Source organism: Adiantum capillus-veneris, chromosome 24 (genome assembly GCF_014529385.1).
Source record: "Adiantum capillus-veneris isolate H3 chromosome 24, ASM1452938v2, whole genome shotgun sequence".
NCBI lineage: Eukaryota > Viridiplantae > Streptophyta > Polypodiopsida > Polypodiales > Pteridaceae > Adiantum > Adiantum capillus-veneris.
In genome coordinates this window covers 122,876,177-122,900,811 of record NC_140954.1, presented here as the reverse complement: position 1 = coordinate 122,900,811, position 24,635 = coordinate 122,876,177, and the positions used below count along the sequence as shown (strand labels likewise).

The 24,635-nt window shown below is 41.0% G+C and overlaps 1 protein-coding gene across 1 annotated transcript; it reads right to left on the bottom strand.

The window, feature by feature from the left end:
- Positions 1-118: 118 nt before the first annotated feature.
- Positions 119-7,365, bottom strand: LOC147427063 (uncharacterized). The gene is made up of 3 exons (XM_086498059.1): positions 6,973-7,365; positions 948-999; positions 119-219 (listed from the first exon to the last, which is right to left on the bottom strand). The coding sequence occupies exons 1-3, from the start codon at positions 7,363-7,365 to the stop codon at positions 119-121; spliced, it is 546 nt and encodes a 181-aa protein (XP_086354185.1).
- Positions 7,366-24,635: the final 17,270 nt, after the last annotated feature.

Below are 24,635 nucleotides of genomic sequence, written 5' to 3'. Positions count from 1 at the left end.
AGAACACAACCATGCACAATAGAGAGCCATTTCCTTGGATATGGCCATTGAATCCTGCAATCGTTGAAAGGATGCAAGATATTTAGTACATGGTCCACTTTAATTTATTGCATTTTTATCATACTTTGAAACCTTGAGACATTTTCATACACTTCGGAAGCACAACAATAAAATATGCAAGCTTTGAAAGCTTTGACAAATTACAACAAAACCTTGAAAAAACATAGAAGCTGTGAAAAAACTAGTTGTCACCCCCTCTAGACTCCTTCAAAAAATCACTCATAGTCATGCGCATTGCAACTAGTATATTGAGCCTCTCCTTCTCCAAGACAATACTCTGGGTAGCGGTCTCCTTTAGATGCTCCAAGAGAAGTTTCCCTGTACCGGCCATCTCGGCCAAGGACTTCCGAGCGACTTTACGGCTTGAGGACAGAGTGGGTTGGGTCTTCTCTTGACGTGGAGAGGGGTTTTCTTCTAAGGTGTCACCATTTGTTGGGGTAACATCCTCCATTGTGGATGAAGAAGCGTGGCTAACAGGAGTAACAGTGGCTCTGGCATGGTAGTATTCATCCACTATGTCGAACCATTTGCATATATGCTTCCTATCATTACCAAAAATTATGGGCTTTCTCCTAGCGGTATTGTTGCAATACTGCTTGCCACTTTTTGCGGAAATCTTTCACTATCTTTATCAAAGTCAGGGTAAGTGGCGGCTAGTTTAGTAGCCACTTTTTCCCATAAATTGATCCCTTGCTTCCCGGGATTATTGAACTCCTCATTCATGTCCCCCTCCGGATATGCATGAGCTGGTTCACCCATTAATCTTTCCACTTGCTTTTCTTGTTGTCACCATCGTTCATCGCCTCCCAAGTCGATGGTGCTCTTCTTCTTCGAGGCTTTGGGCTTCTTTGTTGCGGTCTGGTTTTGTAGCACAACCTCCTCATTGGTGACTTCTTTCCTCTTCGTCGATTTGGCACGGCTTGCCTTGGGTTGAGAATGCTACAAACGGATGCGCGGTGTCCCTGCAAAATACCTCAAATAGCATGATGGGAACTGAAAAACACGACAAATATACATACTTGACGAATCATGTGAGCATATAATCCAATTGTACACGAACAAAGAGAGATAGAGAGCGAGAGAGAGCAAGAGAGCACGTGCAAGCGCACCTCCTAGAGCGGAGTGCTACGCCGGCACGGCGAGAGAGAGGAGAAGAGAGGAGAAGAGAGGAGAGAAGAACTACGCAGACACTGGGTGCAATCTCCCCCCGTGCAAGAGTGACCATTTCCCTCTTGCACGTATTTGTTTTATAGATTTCTTGAATGGTCAAATTTTACAAACTGGCCGGCCGGTCATAAATGGCCAAAGCTCATAAAAGAGCACTTGAATAATAATATGTACATGATATACAAATCCATTCGCATAGGCCAAGCTGGGTCTAGTATTTTCCACCTGTCAGCTGCAATAAATAATAAAATGTCAATTCTATAACATACCTCTCCGTTGAAAAGCAACTGTCCTTAGTTGCAAAGATAAGAAATCTGCAAACGATACTACTGAAAGAAAAATGATTAGAAATCTGTGTCAAAAATAGCATATAGTAAAATGAATGAAACTGAACAACATTGCTTATGCTTGCCGTCATCCACATACTACTTATTCTAGTATCCCATACCACTAGAATAAGCACTATATGTCATACCCTGACTAATCAGGATATCATTGGTCACACTCATCATAATCAATTCTCATCAATCTCAAATCCAATTCCATAAATATTGTCGCGACAACCCATAAAAATTCAAGTCCAAATGTCTCCGTCCAAAATCCAAATATGCAAATCCAAAATCCAAATATCCTTCATTTTGTATACCCGGGTAACAAAATCATACCAGTTGCAGTGGTGGCCAGCCCACTGCAGCATGATTTTGTGATCGGTGTTGCCTAAATCGGCAAATCTACACCAATAAGACGTGCTGGCTAAATCGGCAAATCGGCACTTATGCTGCCTAAATCGGCGAATCTGCATTTGATATTGTTTAAAAATCATGAATCTGTAATTTATCAATGTGCTGCCTAAATCGGCGGATCTGCATCAAGATGAGTATCTACACACTGCCTAAATCGGTGAATCTGTGTGTCTGTGACCAATGGACTAGGCAAGGCATAAAAGAGAAAAGTATTTACTATGTGTGTGACGTCATTTTGGAGTATAGCAAGGTACTTACAAATTCCTGGTTACTATCTAGAGCACCTTATCTCACATGAGTAGCTGCATAGCTTATTGACAAATCATTTCAATAAAAATTCCTTTCAATGCAATCAGAAGCCATGACCAAGAGGGTTTACTGTATGTGAAAGTATATATACCATTGTTGGCTGGTGGGGGGAGGTACAAGTGCTGCAACTAGTAGTTTATATCAAAATATAGTTAACAAATCCAAAATGTGATAATTTGCAATGAAATAAAAGGAGATCCTTCCTATCTAGAAGTCGATTCAGTATTAGTGGTTGATTACACTTTTAGAATGTACAGTGTCGGCACCTTGACTCGACAATCAAAAAGTTAAAATTAAATTGGAATACAATTTTTTTTGCTGAAACTCAAATGTGAGAGAACTTAGCAAGAAGAAAAAACTCTGCAGTTCAACTTAATAGCATAGATGAACTTGAGTCACAAATAAGCAGAGAAATTATTAAGAGCAAAGTTAATGGAGCATTTATCAAATGAGAATATTAGAGCGGGGGATTGTGTTACAGAAATTTGAAATACTCTTGCTAGATATGTATATCCAAATATTCATGCATTATATATATATATATACCCTGAAAATACACTTAGTAATTAAATTGATAAGGAATTTATGAAAGCAAAGTCTGTGTATGAATGGGGTGCGATGAGGGAAAGTTTTTTTTTTTTTTTTTTTTGGTGTACGAAGGTAAGTAACCCAAGTATACATTCGCAACAAGGCTTAAAATGCTCCCTTAATGTCAAGTCCTTAGATTAATGGAGGTCTTGGATCCCATCTCCCATGTCCATGGGAGATATCACGTACTACTAAATGAGTGCTACAATAGTTTTCAGGATAGTATTTAATACATTTGGCATAGCTACTAAGAAGCATTCAGAAGTCATAATACAATGCCACTTTCTTGTAGATATTCTCCTATGGAAAATAAGCTCATGGACTAGGATTCGAGTTAGTAAGGGATGGGATTAAAATTTGAAGCCTCTGTCTGTATTTATGCTCAAAGTGGTAAAATTTCACCAGTATTATTTAAACGAGCTAAAACAGCAAAACATCGGCTAGATTCTAAGCTTTCCTTCAAGTAAAATGGCAAAGTTTTACAAGTTTTAGTGTGAATATCTGAAAATACTTTGAATTTTGACTGTTTTGACCTAAAAAAGCAAAACAAAAGAGCTTTAGGTGTGCCCTTATTTTCTTCAGTTAGGAAAATTGTTTTTGGCAAGCCTTAACTTGATCAACAAATACTGCTATGATTACTCTGATCCAAAGTTTGATTTCCACCATTGCATTCTCAAGGAAAATTCCTCGTGAAAAATTTCGTAGGAACTACTTTCGATGGTCATCTTTAATTTTGAACAAACATTGAAATACCAAGAGACATAGCAGCGCTTATCTCCTCCTTAAAGATAGACACACAAAGCATGCCGAGACAGAAGAAATAAGAAAAATGTGGCATGGAGCCAATTGGAGCCCAATCCTCTTCTAGAAACTCCTATTAGATATAATAATATTAAACCACAAATTATTGCACTGTGATAGTGGATGATTTTTGGTGGAACAACTCACCAAAACAAAACAACAATAGAATTAACGAATCAAACAATGGAGCATAAAAGGAGTGGCATAGGTAACGGATGGCCGGCTGGTCCAAAAAGTATTGCAGCGGTCTCTGGTCTCTGCAGAGCATCACGCATGGCTGCCACTATAAGCAGTCCACATAGGGGAGGGTGGGAGAGAAAGGGGGGGGGGGGGAGCAATGTTTGTGGGGCCAAGAAAGTTCTGTGTATGGTGGAAGCATGCTGGATGAGGGATCTTGACATGGACTTCAAATTGTGATCATGCGACAAGTTTGCAAGAGGGAAAGCGGGTCTTTGTTATGCACACAAAAATCTTCTAGAGCAATATAAGAATGGTTTGTCATCTGCAACAAGCTTACAAGGCTCAATTTCTGAGAAATTGCGCCATAAACAGCCACACTCGGAATTAAGGGAGTCAACCTCAGGAGCATCACTCCTCCTTTGTTGAGCATCAACTTGGGAGAATTGGAGAGGGGTCTTGGAGACCTCAGCAACCAGTATGGAGCCCTGTGGCATTCAAAGCTCAATCTGCAACAAGGAGATGCGTTGCTATTGATGCTTCTTGGCAAGATACTGCGGATGGCTTTGCTTTGGAAAATTCCCCTTCCAAAGAGTTTTTGACATGCCAGATACCGGGGGAAGACCCATATCTCTGCAATAGAGATGCAAGTAACCCTCGTCCCACTCCTTTTGAGTTCATGCTTTAGACCTCAAACTTGTTTGCAAAAGGAATTTGCTGCACCATCATCACAGATTCAGATGCAGACAGCAGGCCCTAATGCATTGCAACAATTTTTTGGTGATTCAATTGACCATAATCCTCTTCATGAGGATCTTGAAGGCATGGTCCATGGCCCCTTTGCGGATGCATGTAACTCGGAGAGAGAGTGAGATGACTCAGGTTGACCCGGAGAAATATTTGAGAGATAGAGTTCGACTGCCTGATTGTGTGTGATTAGAAGGGGGTTGGTGGGGGTAGTAATATTGTGGAGAGACTGAGAGTGGGCGATTCTGCATGGCAGTTTGGTGGTGTACAGTAATTGGTTGGTAATCTTCAAAAGCTGGCAGTAGCGTATAGGCACTCTAGGTGGTGGAAGGTATTGTGGAGAACTCCAGTTGGTGTGTGTAGCGAGAGATTGAGTAGTAGTTGCATGCAAAGTCGAACATGAGGAGAGTTGGTTGTGTGGCCAAGGTCAGTTGCATGTTATGCCTGGTTGTGAGCAACACCATTTGCATGGGAAAGCAAAGGTGAGGAGCTACGAAATGATAGATGTGCAGTTGGGACCGCACTTTTCATCGTGGTGGCTCTGGTGGTAGGCGAAAAACAAGAGTCGACTACGGGCGTCAGTGATGGCCGCCAATGACAACGAGGGGGGGGGTAGTTGAGGACGAGCAAGAGGGGCAATTGAACTGCAGTCAGTGCGAGAGAAAGGCAGAGAGAGAGAGAAGAGCGAGAGAGAGAGAGAGAGAGAGAGAGAGAGAGAGAGAGAGAGAGAGAGAGAGAGAGAGAGAGAGAGAGAGAGAGAGAGAGAGAGAGAGAGAGAGAGAGAGAGAGAGAGAGAGAGAGAGCGAGAGCGCCGTTTTCTCTGGCGGCTGAAAATAGCGATGAAATATGGGCCGCTCTTTAGCTGGTGACCACTAAAAATTGATGGTAGTAGATTCGAAGCTGCATGGTTGCAAGGCTTGACATTGTGGTGGGTCAAGGACGCACACTCCAGCTCGACACAGCTCTGTTGCAGCCAGATCCTGCCGGTTTTGAGGCGGCCAGTTTGTGTAGTGTGCCAAATGGCGACAACTCCCTCATCATCTCTTAAGCAAGCCAGAGTTCTCAAGTGCGAGCACAAAGTTTCCTAATGTCGTCGGCTTGAAGCTAGTGCCGCTGCTGCAGGCCATATAACCATTTCTGGCTAGTATTATTATTATTTATTTATTTATTTGTTCCCACGACAAATCTAAGGCTTATTGTCATGCATTCAACAGTAGCTATGGTCAAATCCTGATTCTTCCTTCAATATTGCACAATGGGAGGGACCTTGAAGGTCACTCAAAGTTCGTCGAGATCATGTGTGTCCTAAGCAGAACTCATCCAGACAAATCTTCAGTGGCTATCGAGATTATTTATGTGGGGTTGAAAGAAGATTTGTCGCGTTCAATGGTTGTTTGCTGATACCATGCATCCATACTAGTGGTATCAGTCTTGAGCCCCATAGATCCCTTGAGATCGCCTAGGATTTACTCCTATTCTGGTAAATTTTCACTTCCTCTACTGGTTCTTCTCCTAGCTAAGAAGAAACTAATCAAATCTCCATTACTTATAGCTCTACCCTCTTAGGTTTAATAAACAATATGATAGCCTAATCTCTTTCTTTCTGTACTTGAGCTCGATTGCATGCATCATATTAGCTGATATTTTGCTCTAGACTATACGTATGGTACAACCAATTATCCTTACCTATAAAGACATTTGATCAATCATTAAAATAAAATAAAAATGAAATACTTATGATGCAAGGAGGTTCATAATAATCATGTACCTCTAATTTTAAACAAGAAAAATTAAGTGTAAGTAAGCATGACGTATCTTTGTTCACAATAGTCTCCATAGTCATCATCGCTGCAAGTCCAAGAGCATAGCCACAGCTCTGATACCACTGCTACAAACAGATGCGCGACATCCCCGCAAAATACCTCAGATAGCATCATGGGAACTGTAAAACACGACAAATATACATACCTGACGAATCATGTGAGCATATAATCCAATTGTACACGAACAAAGAGAGATAGAGAGCGAGAGAGAGCAAGAGAGCACGTGCAAGCGCACCTCCTAGAGCGGAGTGCTACGCCGGCACGGCGAGAGAGAGGAGAAGAGAGGAGAGAAGAACTACGCAGATACTGGGTGCAATCTCCCCCGTGCAAGAGTGACCATTTCCCTTTTGCACGTATTTGTTTTATAGATTTCTTGAATGGTCAAATTGGTTACAAAATGGCCGGCCGGTCATAAATGGCCAAAGCTCATAAAAGATCACTTGAATAATAAAATGTACATGATATACAAATCCATTCGCATAGGCCAAGCTGGGTCTAGTATTTTCCACCTGTCAGCTACAATAAATAATAAAATATCAATTCTATAATAGAGAAGCTCGCATGGGGTTAGGGGTAGGGTTGGGTGATGGAGTGGACGCCACATGATCGGGGGCGGCATCCATATTGGAGTTAAGACTAGTGGCACTCAAAGGGGGTGAGGGATGAGAAGGGTGTGTAGCCATAGGAGAATGTGGGCTATGAGCATTTAGAGAAGGAGAGGGATGAGGTGGTGGAATTTGAGAACCATAATTTGGGGGTCTCAGAAACATAAAGGGCAAATTAAGAGAGATGGAGGGAGAGTTCATCATGGCTTGGTAGCCATGAGGTGGCATGTGGAATGAAGGGTGGGGATATGGATAGTAAGTGGATTGAGAAAACGGAGGTTGGGAGAGAATAGGGTCGTTATCTTCCCGTTGGAAGTCAAAAAATTGATTTGGGTTGGAGTCCATCGTACCTACACCGCAAAAAAATAATAGTGTTAAAGATGTGCACACAAAGTTGAGATCAATGCATAAAAGTGTGAATCACAAAAATCAATGCGACCTTAATGAGCCAATTTGAACCGCCGTTGGCCGCTCGACGCTTCAATCCTACAAGAACGCCATCATATAAAATGTTGGTACACCATAGAGCATATCAAACAAGCTAATTGTTAAAATAAAGCATGTCAAATAAGCTTAAAATTTGATATTACCCACTGTGCTTGTAGAGTCCCTCAAATGCAAAAGAGCATGGCCTTCTTCTCTGTGTTGATGTGACAGGCTCACAATAGAAGATAATGATACATTTTATGAAGAATAAAGGGGGGGGGGGGGGGGGGGGGGGGGGGAGGAGGAGGGGAAGGTTTGATGTGCTTGTAGAATCCCTCAAATGCAAAAGAGCATAGTCATAGCCTTGATCACAATAGAAGATTTTGCTCCATTTTATAAGGAAATGGGAGGGGGGGGGGGGGGGGTGTTCTTTTGTGAACGTTGGAGTGAGAGCCGTTTTTTTTTTTGGGAGGTGGAGAAGGTAATCTCAATGGAAAGGAACGTTGAGACTTTTTGTTTTTAATAAAGTGGGATGGTTATAGGAAAAGTTAAGCTGAGCAATGCGGGTCCGACGTCCGACGTGGAGGGTGGAAGCCCTTTGGGGGCGGGGCGGGGGGGGGGTTCGGAAGACAAGCGCTTCGTTAAGGCCATGCATTGGCATGGAAAGTGGATCACTGCCGCCGCCCTTTGTGAACAAGCAAGCTGACATGCAGGCACGGGATTCATTGGCGTGCAATGTTGTTTCACTGTTGTCGCGCACTGTGAACCCGGCCGGTTTAGGGTTTAGAGTTTCTGAATGTAGAAGGAGAGAGAGAGAGAGAGAGAGAGAGAGAGAGAGAGAGAGAGAGAGAGAGAGAGAGAGAGAGAGAGAGCCCGGCCGGTTTAGGGTTTAGAGTTTCCGAATGTAGAAGGAGAGAGAGAGAGAGAGAGAGAGAGAGAGAGAGGAGGGGGGGGAGACTTGGGCAACAAGGCACTAGGACTCAGGAGGTTTCAAGAGGTGGGACTATGGACAGGGACTGATGAGGGGCGGCCTCGATTGAGTGTGCTCCAATCAACACTATGCCCCTCCAAAATACCCACAAAAAAGTGTCTTTCTGCCCCATTGCATGTTGGTTAGAGTTGTGGGGATTGATCTATAGTCAGTTTCTGGTGTAGATGGGCTCCTCATAGCTCTTTGCCTCTACTCTCTCATTGTCATGCCTAGAGTACGACCAGGCAGGCCAAGGGTCAACACGGACATGCGGTCAAGGGTGCTATGTTTGGACGACTATGTGCCTATATATAGCGAGGTTGGGAGGAGAGTTGCATGGTCCAGTCCCTTCTAGTTTTAAATTGGTATCAGAGCTCAGGGAATAGACAACCATGGAGGAAGGGGGGAAAACTTGGAGCTTGTATGGATGCTCTCTGCTTCTCAATCTCTTGGAGGTCTCTCTCTCTCTCTCTCTTGCCATGAAGATTCATTGGAGATGGAGGAGGCCGGGCTGAAGACATCAGGCGTGGGAAGCATGGATTCCACACACCAAGCAAGAGAAGTGTGGCCACAAGATCCGCCCCTTGGGCCGACTAAATTAGAAGGCCCTCTAATCAAAAGTTGAGCATTCCCATATGTCAGCCTCTAGCAAGTTGGTGGGTGGGCCAACCTTGTGAATTTTAGATAAGGACAAAAAGTAAACTTGTGATTGTGGGTGGAAAGGTGGAATTGAGTTGCACTAGCAGGTCACTACTCATTTGGAGGGCCTTCTAAAATTTGGAGGGTGGTTCAAAGGCCCTCTACATTAGAGTGCTTGTAAGATGTGCAACACATTTAATACGGTGTGTAAGGTGTATGAGAATGTATTTTCTTATTTGGAAGGCCTTATAAAACCACCTCTATTTGGTGTATGTGGCTGCTCTCCTAGATGTACACAGGCAGGATGAGCGACCTGCACCAAAGTGCTTGGGAGTTTGCTTGATGGAACCACCGTCCCAATCTGGGCAAATTTTGTTATTGCAGTGTGCCCAAATGATTGACATATTGCTCTCCTTCTTTGTTGCACACTCGGTACTGCAGCAGGGTTTATTTTCACCCAAGGGGCAACCTTAAGGGGTTTTTCCCCACTGCGATCAAAGCCATGAACCAGCTTACAAGGGAGTACGTCCCTGTTAAGGGTGAAATCCCACAAGGTTTTTTGTAGGCCCTCATCCTTTGGTTCTCGTAGCCATGCAAGGCCGCGTTCATGGAATCACCTTCATGTACTATCCATGCAAGACAAGGCAAGGACAAGTTTAGCAATGGACCAGGTACTCTGAGGTTTGGTGTCCATACAAGCAACCTTAGAACGTTCAATAAAAAGCACGGCATATTCATGCAAGGTATGAACCATCCCAGTTGGTCGACAAGGTTACGGGTATGCATTTTTATTTCAAGCTAAATTGATCTCGAGTTGGTGTTTTCAGAAGTATATCATGAGCTTAATAATCATAGTGAAGTTAATCATGTCTCACCTCGGTTCCAATAGATGTGATCGTGTTTGGACCAAGGAGTAAGGCTCCCTCCGTGGACGCCAACAATGAGCACGGCTTGTGTAGCTAGGCTAAATCATTCAAGGTTTCAAAACTTTGCATTTGGTGCTTGGCTTTGCAAATGAAAGGCAAGGCCTACCGAGAATTTTCCATGGGCAACAATTTTGCTCCAAAGCAGTCAAGAATCAATGGTAACAATTGGTAAGTTTTTTCATTTGCAGTGACGAAAGTACACACAAGAGCGTGGTTTGTAAGATAAATGTATTAGGCAAGGCCGACCAATTATTACAATTCAGAGTTAAAACTCTCTTCTCCTCCTCCTCCTCCCCCCCCCCCCGCTCTCTCTCTCTCTCTCTCTCTCTCTCTCTCTCTCTCTCTCTCTCTCTCTCTCTCTCTCTCTCTCTCTCTCTCTCTCTCTCTCTCTCTGACGTGGTCAATTTTCTGTTAGCTCAGTCGAGGCTTTGAGCATGGAACAAGGTAGCATATGGGCATATCAACACTGCAAGAGACATAAGTTTGGAGCACGACTCTCTACAACCAAGGTACATTGATCATGTTTGGATTACGAAATACGGCTCCTTACGAATCTACCCACAAGCAAGGCTTTGTGTAGATAATGGACATGTTACTACTTTTACAACATTTGAAGCTTGTGGGCATATCGACACTACAAGAGGCATAAGTTTGGAGCATGACTTTGTACGACCAAGGTACATTGATCATGTTTGGGTCATGGAGTACGACTACGAAAGGCAAGGCCTACTGGGAATTTGCCATGGGCAACAATTTTGCTCCAAAGTGGTCAAGAATCAACGGTGATTTGCTAGGACATGGCTCCAAGTAAGTTTTTTGAACTTGATGTAGATACACAATAAGTTCAACGTCTTGTCAGCAGACGTGATCCAATAAGTTTTCACAGTGTGAGGTATGTCACGCTTCATGAACCTAGCAAGGCTTTATATGTCAATATGTTTGGACAAAGGAGCAAGTCTCCCTCCGAGGATGCCCACGAGCAGAGCTTGTGTGACGTGGTCAATTTTCTTTTAGCTCAGTCGAGGCTTTGAGCATGGACACAAGGTAGCATATGGGCGTACCAACACTGCAAGAGGCATAAGTTTGAAGCACGACTCCGTACGACCAAGGTACATTGATCATGTTTGGATTATGAAGTACAACTCCTTACAAATCTACCCACAAGCAAGGCTTTGTGTAGATAATGGAAATGTTATTGCTTTCACAACATTTGAAGCTTGTGCCTCCAAAAAAAGTGCAGCAAAATGGGCAGCCCACTAAAATCTATGGAAAAGCAAGGCTTTCAGGAACACGTCTCCCTACCTATATTTATGCACTGGGGGCATAGTTACTTCAAAACAACTTGCTAGATTGTTGGAAAAATAAGTACATGAAGTACATTGAAAGCACAATCATGCCAGAGGATGCTCCAACTTCTGATGCTAGGGGCGGTGGTTACAAAAAAAATCGGTAATACCTTGAATGTAAGTTTCAATCTTGGACTTATTCCATTTTGTAGGATATTCTACAATGCCAACTTGACAAGCAAATATTGCTTCGGAAGCAGATTTTGGTAGTTTATTGATAGTTGATAGCTAAGCTTTAGGAGCTATCTCTTGTACTATCGGGCAATCTCATGATTCTCAATAAGTTGCAAGATTCTACAAGGCTATTTCTTTATGAAAGATCAACAATATCGATTCTCTTTTGCTTTGACATTTATGTATCAACCCAAGCACATGTTACCTAAGAGCAATCAGACTCCGTTCCGTCTCATCTCCTCAATGAACTTATACGAAGCAAGGTTTCAATGTAGGGAAAATTTCTTAGAAGCTTCCAAACTTTGGAATATGCTAGTAGTATACGAACTTTGGCAACATGTCTCCCTACTTAATACTGGAAGCCGGTATGAAGCAAGCCATCACGGTACAATTGATAGCTCTAAATTTTTTTAGTATACATAATTATGAGCTAGATTTATCAATATACATGGTTATGAGCGTGCTTCAAGTACAAGGATGACAAACTTAGACTAAAATTCATTCTCAAACGAGCAACTCCCTTTTAATTTTAGGATCACAGGCCATGGAGGGGCGACAAGGTTAGCCAATTTCAAGCTCTTCTTGTTTTTTGTGTTTCACCTTTACATTGGACATGATTTTTTGGTTGTGCAAAGCAAGTTCTTTAACAATTTTAATGAGAAGCAAGGCTTCCATTTCGTGTCAAAGTACTATCCATTGATTTAGGATCAAGCATCATGGCACATAGATATGGAAAATTTGCAACAACAAGATATAAGCTCATAGTTATGTTGGGCAACAACAAACTGTGATGTATCTGTGCCATTACAAATTGAGGCACATATTGTAATGGAATTGATATTTTATTATCTAGTGCAGCTGACAGGTGGAAAAGGCTTAACCGAGCAAAGGCCTATGTGAACAAATATACATTTTATTATTCAAGTGCTCTTTATGAGCTTTGGCCATTTATGACCGGCCGGCTAGTTGTACTCTTGACCATTCAAAAAATCTATGAAGTAAATACATGCAAGAGGCAAATGATCAGTCTTGCACAGGGGGAGATTGCACCCAGTGTCTGTGTCTTTCTCCTCTCCCCTCCTCCCTCCTCTCTCGACGTGCCAGCATAGCACTTTGCTCTGGGGAAGTGTGCCTGCACGTTCTCGCTTAATCTTTCTCGCTCTTTGTAGCTCTATGTTCGCGTACGATGTTGATTATGTGCTACGGGATTTGCCAGGTAAGCTGATTTGTGTGTTTCATGGATTGTAGTACGTTGTCTTTGGTCTTTTGTAGGGTCTTCCACGCATCCAATTGTAGCAGTGGTATCAAAGCTCTGGAAATGATCTTGGTAATGAAACTATGCATGGATATCACGATGAAAGGAGCTACGATTAATAGAGCTAAGCAATCTCGACTTTTTTTTTCATATATATGGGAATGCATGCGTATTTCGTGTGAAAAATGATAATTGAAATGCAAAACTTAAATCATCAAATGCAGACATAGAAACTGATTTTATTTATTATTATTATTAGCCCAATAGGATGATTATTTTTAATCTTCAATTGCTTATAAAGTACGTAATTTGCAAAGTAATGGGAGGGTAGAATGAGGGTAGATTGTAAGGAGAGGAAGAAGGGGAAAATTTAGAGTCGTAGGAATCTAATACTTTAGATACACCACATATCAATTTGATCATGAAATGATGACTCCAAGGGACCCCGCCCCAATCTTCGGTAACATATCATGGGAAAGATCCCTTAATAAAATGGTTCTAATACTAATAATAACTCTAATAAGCTTGTTGTTTTCAAAAATAACAAATAGGGGAGACAGAACGAGCCCTGTTTGCGTAGCGCGAGGTTGACGAGCACGGACATGTTCAATAGCCGCGAGTGAATGATTGCAGGCGAGATAGAGTAGATTGTAAATGACTGTGCTTAGTAATAGTGTCTGCAAGCAATAGCGTCTGTGAACAGGCCCTATATGGCAATGCTCAGGTAGTACTACAAGATCAATCCAAACCATGCATGCCCTTCGGATGCCCCCCCCCCCCCCCAAAACCACTTTTGAATCATGACACCCACCATGACGCTCGCTTCGCCCTCACCCAATCAACTTCAACTTCTTCCACCAACTCTCCCTAACCACCTCTACACCATGCAACAAGGCAATCTTTTCTATGTCTCTCTCTTATTACAGCCATTGGCGGTCTCTCTCTCTCTCTTCCCCTCTCATAGAAGAGTGGCAACAACTCTCGGTCTCTGTCTCTTTCATCAGATGGCGCAGTCCTTAGTGGCTCAAGCACCACAGGTTTTTTTATCTTTTTTCTCTACTTACCATCCACCACCGCCCCACTCATCGTATGGGTAGTTGTCCACCGCAGCCCTTACGACGGTGCTGTAAATTATTTATTACTTTTCCTCTGGCTCCCCAACTTCCAATCACAACCAGTGAATTTCTCTTCATGCAGAGATAAGCCGCCATGTAGTCGTCGTCAGACTTGCTGCACTCTCTCTCTCTCTCTCTCTCTCTCTCTCTCTCTCTCTTCTTCGTGCGAAGCATGAGGTGCATGTTGTTTTGAGGCAGCTTAGCACTCCATGGGCAATCTGGCAAGGAGCAACCACCACCATTCGAACACCAACTGCAACCGTCAAGACGTGTGGATGCGAGCGCAGTCAAAATAAAAAAATGAAAAATGATTTCCATCTCTCTCTCTCTCTCTCTCTCTCTCTCATGTATTCTCATTGAGACACCTTTCATGACCCAGCTTCCGTACTTGTAGTCCCCTAATATGAGCAATCCAAGTGCATGAGTGTAGTGTCTGCGAAGCTAATGCTTACTTCACATGTAGAGACGAAGCTCAGCCACATGCAACCATTCAAGGAGGGGCCTAAGCCTCTACACTCGGCGACTGCTTCCAATTGCAATGCATCCTTTGCATTGCTGACATGGGCTACCACAATGATTTTTGACACCCAAAAGTTATATTATGGCCCATCTCCATCATCCTCTGCATGCGCGTCTTTGACTTCTGTGAAGCAGTCCCATTTTAATGTGAGCTAAAGAAAAGGGCAATGATCACATTGTATGAGCAAACAACATTCTCAGCTCGAACTCCCTCTCTCACTCTCCCAGGACGACTACTTACAGCGGCGGGCATTGACGAAGCTCCTCTGTGATTGTTGCAATACTTTCTGTAACAATGCCGCTGCAGAGCATCCTCGGGCATTAATGACGATGCTGATGATGATTTTTTTTAGAAAACAAATTCAGTCTTTTATTGTACTTCATTTAATTTTGTACCCAGATATTGTAGTAGATCCATAAAGATTGTATCAGTTTGGTCCCATAGGCCTCTCGATGATGTTTAATATAATATTTCATTTCTGTCTCCCCCCCCCCCCCCCTTCTTCTTTTTAAACCCCGGCTATAGCGAACTTCTTGCAGAGTTCTTTATATTAAAGTAGTAATGGCGTCTTTTATAAGAATATGTGATTGTGTCTTTGGTCATGAACTCCGGAGTTCTTTTGTGGCATCTTCTAGGAGTGGTACCATATAAAAAATCATCGCCTTTCTATCTAAAAGTAGGTTCCATAACTACCATTTGCCAATTAGAAAATTCATGACGGCGATAAAATTAGAGATGATCAAGATCCACGACATTGTGATCAACATGGGACAAAATAAACATATGGTTGATGACGTCACGGATACTCCTCGGATGCAAGGTCTCCATTGGCTACTCAATCATAAACTCCTGGACGATTGGGCTCATCAACACAACACAATATTGAACTGTATCAAGCCATTGTATTCCTTTGCAGTCCTTATTATTTTGGCTAGGCAGTGATAGTCTCCTCATCAATGGTTTTTGGATAATGTATTTCTTGCTAGTCTCTCTTCTTGCCAAAGGTAGTCAAAAATTGATACATCTAAATTTTTGCAAGCTTTGGGCCCAGAGAATTAGGTCAATTTTTATTTTCTCATACAAATAGCCAGAAGTATCTAAATTTGTACAACTTGTAAACCTTGCAGAGAGGAGGCCCTTGCAGCTTCAAATGGCAAGCGAGATACCTCGTGCAAATTGCCCAAAAACTACACCATTTTTATTGTTTGATTTTGACGGAGACAGGTAGTGAGTGATGTTGCATGGTGTTGTAATTTTGATATTCTTTTTAAGCTTAGCACAAGCTATCATTAAGAGTAGGCAGAACCTTACCGTTCGGAGCAAGTGCAACTTATGAATCTCTACCTTGCATCTCAATTCTGATCATCTACTTATCCTACCTCAATTTCATAGATGGGCCATGTTTTCTTTCAATTATCACACGTATATTGGCACTATATCCACAATTTTAATTTACAATTTTGTTAGTAGGTAGCGTTTTTATTAGTTTGGCATATACTAAAAAGGGTTTTGGGTTATTGAAGGCATTGAGATATATTCATCTAAATGTTATATTCAGTGTTTTGCAAACATTTGTTGCGGCTAGATATCTAAACTGATATATATATATATATATATATATATATATATATATATCTTTTAAGTAGATAGTACGGTTGATTATTGCGAAATCTCTTCTCACACTACAATATTGCAATTTTGTCTGCTTATTTTGTGGAACTCTGAAACCCTCACCTGGCACATGGGCTGTGTATTCTAACAAGTCATCAAAACTTCTCTCTTTAGTTACCTAGAAGGTTGCAGGGATGATGTTTTCACATACTCTACTTATGAGGCACTACATTTCACCCATCCACTCATTCTTAACACTTTTAAAGATAAATTGGACCGTTGACCTTCTAATTTCAAGTATGTATTGAGAAACAAATGATGGTATAGCAAATGGTGTTTACACGAACATGATTTCAAGTAGTATGAGAGTTACATTTCTAAACACATGAGTTGAAGTACGACAAGAGCCTCACGCTTGCCACACACATAGGTACATTTGCAAAATATCCTTTAGGTATGTACATCATATACATCATTCCTCTTTTCATATTCTTCTTTGCATTGTATTCTAAGCTGAATACTCAAACACTGCTAAGGTCATGTCTTCTAATTGTATTGAAAGGAATTTTTATTGAGATGATTTGTCAATAAGCTATGCAGCTACTCATGTGAGTTAAGGTGTTATGGGATACTGAACAACAATTTGTAAGTACTTTGATATACTCCAAAGTGGTATCACACAGATAGTTAATATTTTTCTCCTTTATATCTTGTCTAGTCCATTGGTCACAAGCACACAGACTCGCTGGTTTAGGCAATGTGTAAATGCTCATCCTCGATTTAGGCAGCACCAGTTGTACGTGTAGATCCGCCGAATTAGGTAGCACACTGATAAATAAGACATTGATCGTTTCCAACAATATTGAGTTCAAATTCGTCGATTTAGGCAGCACAAGTACCGATTTGCCGATTTAGGAAGCACGTCGTCGAGTGTAGATTTGCCGATTTAGGCAACACCGATCACAAGATCATGTTGCAATGGTGGCTGTCCACCACTGCCCTAAGTATGATTTTGTTATCCGGGTATATGTTGTCAGATATTTGGATTTGGAATTGGTATATGATGATTTTTTGTCACAACAGTATTTATAAAAGTGAACTTGAGATTAATAAGAATAGATTATTGAATGATGAGTGTGACTAATGATATCCCGATTCATCATGGTATGACATATACTGCTTATTCTAGTGGTATGGGACACTAGAATAGGTAGTATGTGGATGACGGCAGGTATAAGAAATGTTGTTTTGTTTCATAAATATTTCATTCACTACGTGCTATTTTTGACACAAAGTACTAAACACTGTTTTTGACAAGTAAGGTTTGCAGATTTTTATCTTTGCAACTGAGAAAAATTGCTTTCTATTGGAGAGGTATGTAATGGAATTGATATTTTATTATCTAGTGCAACTGACAGGTGGAAAGGGCTTAATCGAGTAAAGGCCTGTGTGAACAGATATACATTTTATGTACATTTTATTATTCAAGTGCTCTTTATGAGCTTTGGCCATTTAAGACCGACCGGTCAGTTTGTACTCACTTTGACCATTCAAGAAATCTATAAAGTAAATTTGTGCAAGAGGGAAATGGTCACTCTTGCACAGGGGGAGATTGCCCTCAGTGTCTGTGTCTTTCTTCTCTCCTTTCCTCCCTTCTCTCTCGTCGTGCCAGCATAGCACTCCGCTCTAGGAGGTGCGCATGCACGTTCTCGCTTACTCTCTCTCACTCTCTGTCGCTCTATGTTCCCGTACAAAGTTGATTATGTGCTACGAGATTTTCCAAGTAAGCTAATTTGTGTGTTTCATGGATTGCAGTATGTTGTCTTTGGTATTTTGTAGGGTCTTCCACGCATCCGTTTGTAGCACATATGCTATCGGCTCAAACTGTTGAGACCATCAGTGACGCCAAGGGCTTATCACACCATTTTTCTTAGATGCATGCATGACATATCAGTATGGTGGACTCATTCCACAACATTATAGTTTACGCTTCCACTATAACATTAGCTACTCTGTTCAGAAGGAGTTGAGGCTGGTATATTTGCTTGTGATCATTGCATATGCCTACAATGGCGGGAAAGTTTTGTGCACAAGGTGCTAGCTATACAAATGATGCTTTCTGTGGATAACAAGTAGACATGGCCTCGCTATAAAGCAAATAATTCATGGGATGACATGAATTGACTAAGAGACCCTAAGTAGGTGATCTCTTATTTGAACACACAAGAAGCTTTAGTATGACTACCTTGTTTGGGGTGTTGACAATTTTTCTATTCGGTTCATGGAGAGCTATGATTCCTTCAATATTCATTTGTGAATAAGATTTCAACTTTGAAACGATCTCGGCTTAGTTGCAACACTGATTGTGTCTTAAGGAGTCTTAATTTTAGGGGTATATGACCCAACCAATATACAATCACCCCAAGCGTTTGAGGGTCATAGTTTGATCTCATCACAGTTGCACTTTCAAGGAAAGAAATTTGCAATTTACCAAGGGGTAGTAAAAACATTCAGCTTCACAAGTTGATTCCAATCACTATTAGACATGGTAGACAATGTTGGTCACCGTTGGCTGCTAGTTTGAGCAGTTTTTATATAGAGTCTAACCAAGGGGTTTAACATTCTAGATTTAAAACAAGGGGTTTGGATTGCAAAACTGCTTGATTTTTACTAATCTTTTAATTTGCACTACTAGGCCTTTTCATGTGTGAGATTTGATCATGTGCATTTGAATACGGGTAAATGGACACTATGTTCAACCTCCAAGTACAAATTTGGTTTCGTTTTATTTCATTTTAGCATATGCTTTGATTGATTTTTTCAAGTAGAATATATAAGCTTCAATGCTTCCATCCACTTTGCCCTTCAGAGACCTGACAAGGTCATGTAGGAGCAATGAATTTTGGGATGTAGTGTCCTAGATACATTTTTGCATTATACAGTTGACCTACATGGTAGAGTTTTGTTTGGCACATGTTGTCACAAGAGGAGCAACATGGTTGATGAACTCATGGAGTTCGGTTTAGCCAGCATGGAGCAAAGTTCATGAGGGCCCCTCTCACTCATGTCGTTGGGTGTTTACAATTACCTCCACACACATGTACCTCTTGTACTTGATGGATGTCATTTTTTGCGACATTCTTATATGAGACATATTTCACATGTGGAAAATATGTGTCTCTGAAATTCACACTGGTACTAGGACTTGTTAAAGTTACAAGAATTGTTAAACAACTTTAAGGATGGTTGTTTATACCCATCTCGCAAAGTTATGTTCTGTTAATGAACTAGTTCATTTGGTACCTAGATGTGATGGATTTTCACATTCTATTATGGTCCAAATATGTTAGCTTAATTTTCATGTGGAAAGTATTTAGCTCTTTTCTCGTGAGCTGTTTGCATATCATTAGTCATAAGCATTGGCAAATACGGTTATGGTCATGTAGGTTTGGATCTGTTTTTGCTTAATGCATGCACACTAGGTGTTATGGGCCCTAGTGTTTGGCAAAGGATGATTTGGAGTGGCATGCACATTCATGACATTAGTGGCTTCTAAAGCCTTTCACACTCTTTGTGCAATATCTCTATGATTATAGATCTATCAATCACCAATAGAGGTCATGGCTCAGTTTGGGTGCTTGTTGATCAAATTACTATAGTTAACCAAGATGTTTGCTCCTAAAATTATTGATTAATCAACAATAATGCAAGGAATTATGATTCATCTTTACCAGTCATTTTGGAGGATTGCCTGTAAAGGTGTGGAAACACACCTCAGTACTGCCAATTATCCAGAGAGGATAGTAATTTACAATTATTGATCTTGTGCTAAAGGATATGCTGAGTACATATGTTAGCACAAAGCAACCAATTAGAAAGATTATATCTCTACTTGGAGTTTGCTCATCGTGAGACAAAGCAGGTTGCTACTAAGTTTATCCTCTTCCTGTTTAAATCAGGTTCTCAACTTGGAACACCGGCTATGCATGGTGGGGTTGTAATGATATTAAGTCAAGAACTTATACTTTGTTGATGAGTTATATTAGCCAGTTACTTTCATGGATAATGAAAATAGGTATTCTTTCTTGATACATCTTACTTGTTATAACTCGTTTAGCATACTCGAGTGAGTTCTAAATGGAGTTTGTATGCTATGTTGGCGAATATCGGCTGATTACACAACATGGTTGCAAAACGAAAACACTGTGGAAAATCAAGATGCTCTTCTTGATTTCATTGAACCTCCTATTGAACCGTGTTCTGGTCAAATGGACACCTCTATCCATGAAGGATGCCACTGAAGAAAAAATTAGTGTTCTTTATGAAGATATCACCACTTTTGTTTTTGAGGACAAAAATGATTCTCCAAGGGGGGAGTAATGCCTAGGGTAAGACTGAGCAGGCCAAAGGCCAAGACGGACATGCCGTCAAGGGGTGATATGTTTGGATGGCTACAAGCCTATCTATAGCGAGGTTGGGTGGAGAGTTACATGGTCCATTTCTCTTTGGTCTTAAAACTCATTTTTTCAAGTTTCCATAGCCATGAAGCTCTATTATAAAAAAAATTTATTTGTACAAAACCTATGTATTTTGAGCAACAAGATTCTTCTTCATCTTCTCAAATGAGGTTCTCAACAATTGCTAGAGACTGTCAAATTATGGACACTCAATCTAATTGATCCTAGAATATCTTAGCTATAGGAAATGAGTGCATTGATCCCAAGTCTCTTGTGTAGAAATAATTAAATTATTATAATCTTTTCAAAGGGGGGGTTGACTCCATACATTTGGTCATCTACCAAGGTTAGTCTCTCTCTCTCTCTCTATCTATCTATCTATCTATCTATCTATATATATATATATATATATATATATATCATTAAGGTCTCTTGCTATACTTTTCTATGACGTTAAAATTCTCTTCCTCTCGTGTGTGTGCGCGTGCGTGCATGCATGCGTGCTAATAAAAAGAGAAAAATGGTATAACCTTTCTATCACCCAAGTGTGGTAGACTAGTTATGCCATGTCCCTCTTGAATAACAAGTCCTTGAGTTCAACTCTCCTCGCCGGATAAATCTTTAAGGTCTCTTGGGATAGTTTCCAATGACATTAAAATTCTCTTCTTCTTCTTCTCTCTCTCTCTCTCTCTCTCTCTCTCTCTCTCTCTCTCTCTCTCTCTCTCTCTCTACATTTGTACATGCTTTACTGGTCTATGAATTGTTAGGTGAATTTATGCAACTACTACACCCACACATATTAATCTTGTTAATCTTAATTTTCCTACATAATTCTAATTATAGATCCTGATATGTGCTTCAAAATTGAAAATCTTGGTCTCATTGGAGCTTAACTTTCAAGGTCAAAACTTTGATGTTGGAATTCTAAGTCTTACCCTAGAATTTGGGCCTAAATCTTGATCATACTATAATTTTGACCTTGAAAAGCAATGCCAAGGCTATTATTTTTTCAAGCAGTCATATTGTGGAGCCATGCAAAGTCTTTTTACTATTGATGTGCTATCTTCTTTAACCGCTTTAGATGATGCGTGCAATGTGCAGATAGACCATGTGAATGCATTTTACAAGGAGGGGATTCATTTTATTTTATGCTCGGGCCTCTCTAAGGTCCCCAACCCAGAGACTAGGGCTACTTGATAGTTAGGACTCCCTTTATTCTTGGACTCCATTGACAACACCTTACTCCAACTTGGAGAAGAAAGGATGTGAATGAGAAAACCAAGGAAGGCCTCTCTCCTTCATGGTCGTGGATGAAATGGTCCTACATCATAAGCCAAGTCGATAACCTGAAGGTTATGATGGGAGCTAAAATCTTATTACAACTAAACTAGTCTCAACATACTTAGGATCTATAGATGAAGCCTTTTTCTCCATGTTTAAGAGGAACAACTTCCTTCATAAACTCTTAGATATGATAGCAGGCTTATCCTTAACTAGTCTTGTAAAAAGTACCCAACTAATTGGGTCCACCCGTCCATAGACATAGTTTCGGCTTATTACTAGTCTCCCACTTTGGAGACTCCACTCACCCATTCCTCTTCTTTTTTAATTATTACCACACTATTTTACATATAAAATAAGGGATCCTTTATTTTCTACCAAGGTGCTATTTATACAGCCCTTCAAAAAGGAGATTTAGCTCATAGATAGGCATTCGCAGACCACAACAAAGTTGAAAACGATTACACTTAACCTAAAGAGCAAGAGATAAGGAACACAATATAGTTTTTGAAATTGAATTTTGATTACCAGATCTTGAGAAAACTGGATTACAAAGCGTTGTTGACTCAGGGGGTTCACTTAATAGTTATGTGACTATTACATGAGTTTTATTTTTTCTCATATTTTCACATACAAAAGGGTACCCTAGATTTAATTTAGGGAAAAAAATTTACATATTGAATAGGAAAAGGGTATATTTAATCTTTCAAAAATTCACAGATAAGGGGTTTTAAAAATAATCCTTGAATACACGTGATATACACAATTTATACATATTGACCCCCCCAACGCCATTGAGTAGTCACTCTCGTTCGCACGTAGAGATCTCTTCCAAAAATTTAGATAATGATACAAAAGGATGTGTTCAAACTTGACAAATTGAACCTTATATCTAGGGCTTCTCATATGGCCAGTGGCCATCTTACAAGTTTCTTTAGTTCATGACAAAAAGATTACAATCCAGAGTGTATAGCAATGCGGCTCAGTAATCATGACTCCTTTTTTTTACAAAGATTTCTAAACAATATTGTTATTACAAAAAATCATGGCTATGTGATGGTGTAGCCAACTAGAAGGGCACACATTGGGTCATGCTACTAACACACGACTAAATTACGGAGAAGCTACAAAGTTAAAGAGAGAGTCTACAGACAAAACCATTATCTCTGAGGTAAGGAAGATGAGTGGCAGGGCCCCATCTCACGCTAGGCTAAACTGATGTGAAAGAACTCATGATGCTCAGGGTAGAAGTCACTCGCGTGGAGAAAAGCAAAGAGAACCTAGGGTTCAAATCGGTAACAGGTCCTTCTATGAAAGAAACATTGGAGCTTACATCATTGCAATCTCCAGTATACAAAAAATTCTACGTCGTGAACCAAATATTCATCATGTTCCACATCTGGAGAGCGGCTGGACAACAATAGGAGTTCTCAGTTTTGAGTTCTGTCATAAAATCTAATATCTAATATCTAACCAACCCAAATTATTTTCTCATATTAAATTGATCACTTAATGTGGGAGAATAAACGGGAACAAGTGTTAAGATATAGACATGTGCTTATAGATCTATCTCAACACGGGGCCAATGGTAAAGGGGCCCAAATGAAAGATGGTCTATCAAAGAGCAAGGCTAACAAATGGAGCATAATACCTTAGGGTTAGCTTCATTGAATACCTCCAATAATGTGTGTAAAAGGCCTTTGACCTTAGGTAAGTTAGGGCTGAGCTTGAGACGCGGGAACCCGACCCAGCTCGAGGTGCTTGTCCTGCTTGTCATGCTTGATGACTAAGGTGCTTGAGGTGCTTGATGATTGAGGTTCTTGAGATGCTTGAGGTGCTTAATTATTGAGATGCTTGAGATGCTTGACATGCTTGAGATGCTAAGGTTGCACTTGAGTAACCCAGCCCAAGCTTAAAGTGCTTATGAGCCAAGCTTGTGGTGGGAACTGGGCCTATGCATGAGGGGCTTGAGGTGTCAAAAGGTCAAAGATTCAATCCCTACAAGGAGGGGGAGAGCCCTACATGAGGGGGGATGAGAGAGAAAACCCACACACTCACGCAAGGCATGCATGGTACAAATAAAGCAAAAGGGACACTTGTCAAGTTCCTCCTCATGTTGCCCTCATGGTGTGCCTAAAGCCTATTGGTTGGCCACCCAAGGGGTCCAATAATAATTTAGGATATTTAATTAAATGATTTTGCATTTATCTAGCCCTCTCTCTCAAAGGGGAAACGGGGACACTTGTCTCAAGGCTACCCTTGCTGCTTGTAATGCCTCCTGCTTGTGATTGGCTAGGCCTGGAGGGGTCCAATGAGCTTCAAGCATGAGCTACAAGGGGGGGTCGACCCAAGCAATCTAGGGGGTTGCTTAGGGGGTATACTCACCCACACACACTCACAAACACTCTCATTGTGTGCTATGCAAAGTGCAAGAGCTCCCTCTCCTTCTCCAAGCAAGTAGAGGTTGAGAGCCTACACCAACACTCTTGGATATGGAGTGCAAATCCAACCAAGAGCCATGCTTCAATGCTTAAGCTTTCCATCTCCTTCTTCTTCATTACTATGCTATTATGTATGCTAGCAACAAGAGTTATGATAAGTGAGGAACTAATTCTTTCTCCTACGAAATGTTTCTTCTTCCTCTTCCCTACCCTCATAACCTGCTAGCTCTCTCCACCTTCAAAGGTGTTTGAGGTCTCGGGACTGAGGCTTGGGATAGTTAAAGCTTTCTTCAAGTTTATGTTATTTTTGTGATGCATGAAACTTTCCATTTTCATTGCATCACCTAGGTCACAAGGAACACAAATATTGTATTGTAACAAGTCTCTCTTAATGGGAGAAATCATAATACAAATGCCTATTAGAGGGGGGACCGGCTCCACATAAATCCGGTCC

Coding starts and splice junctions, on each gene's coding strand:
- LOC147427063 (XM_086498059.1), bottom strand. CDS start 7,365: ATGGACTCCAACCCAAATCAATTTTTTGACTTCCAACGGGAAGATAAC. Junction 1,000..6,972: donor CTACCCCTAACCCCATGCGA/GCTTCTCTATTA, acceptor ATCCGTTTGTAG/CATTCTCAACCCAAGGCAAG. Junction 220..947: donor GACGAAGAGGAAAGAAGTCA/CCAATGAGGAGG, acceptor GCTTCTATGTTT/TTTCAAGGTTTTGTTGTAAT.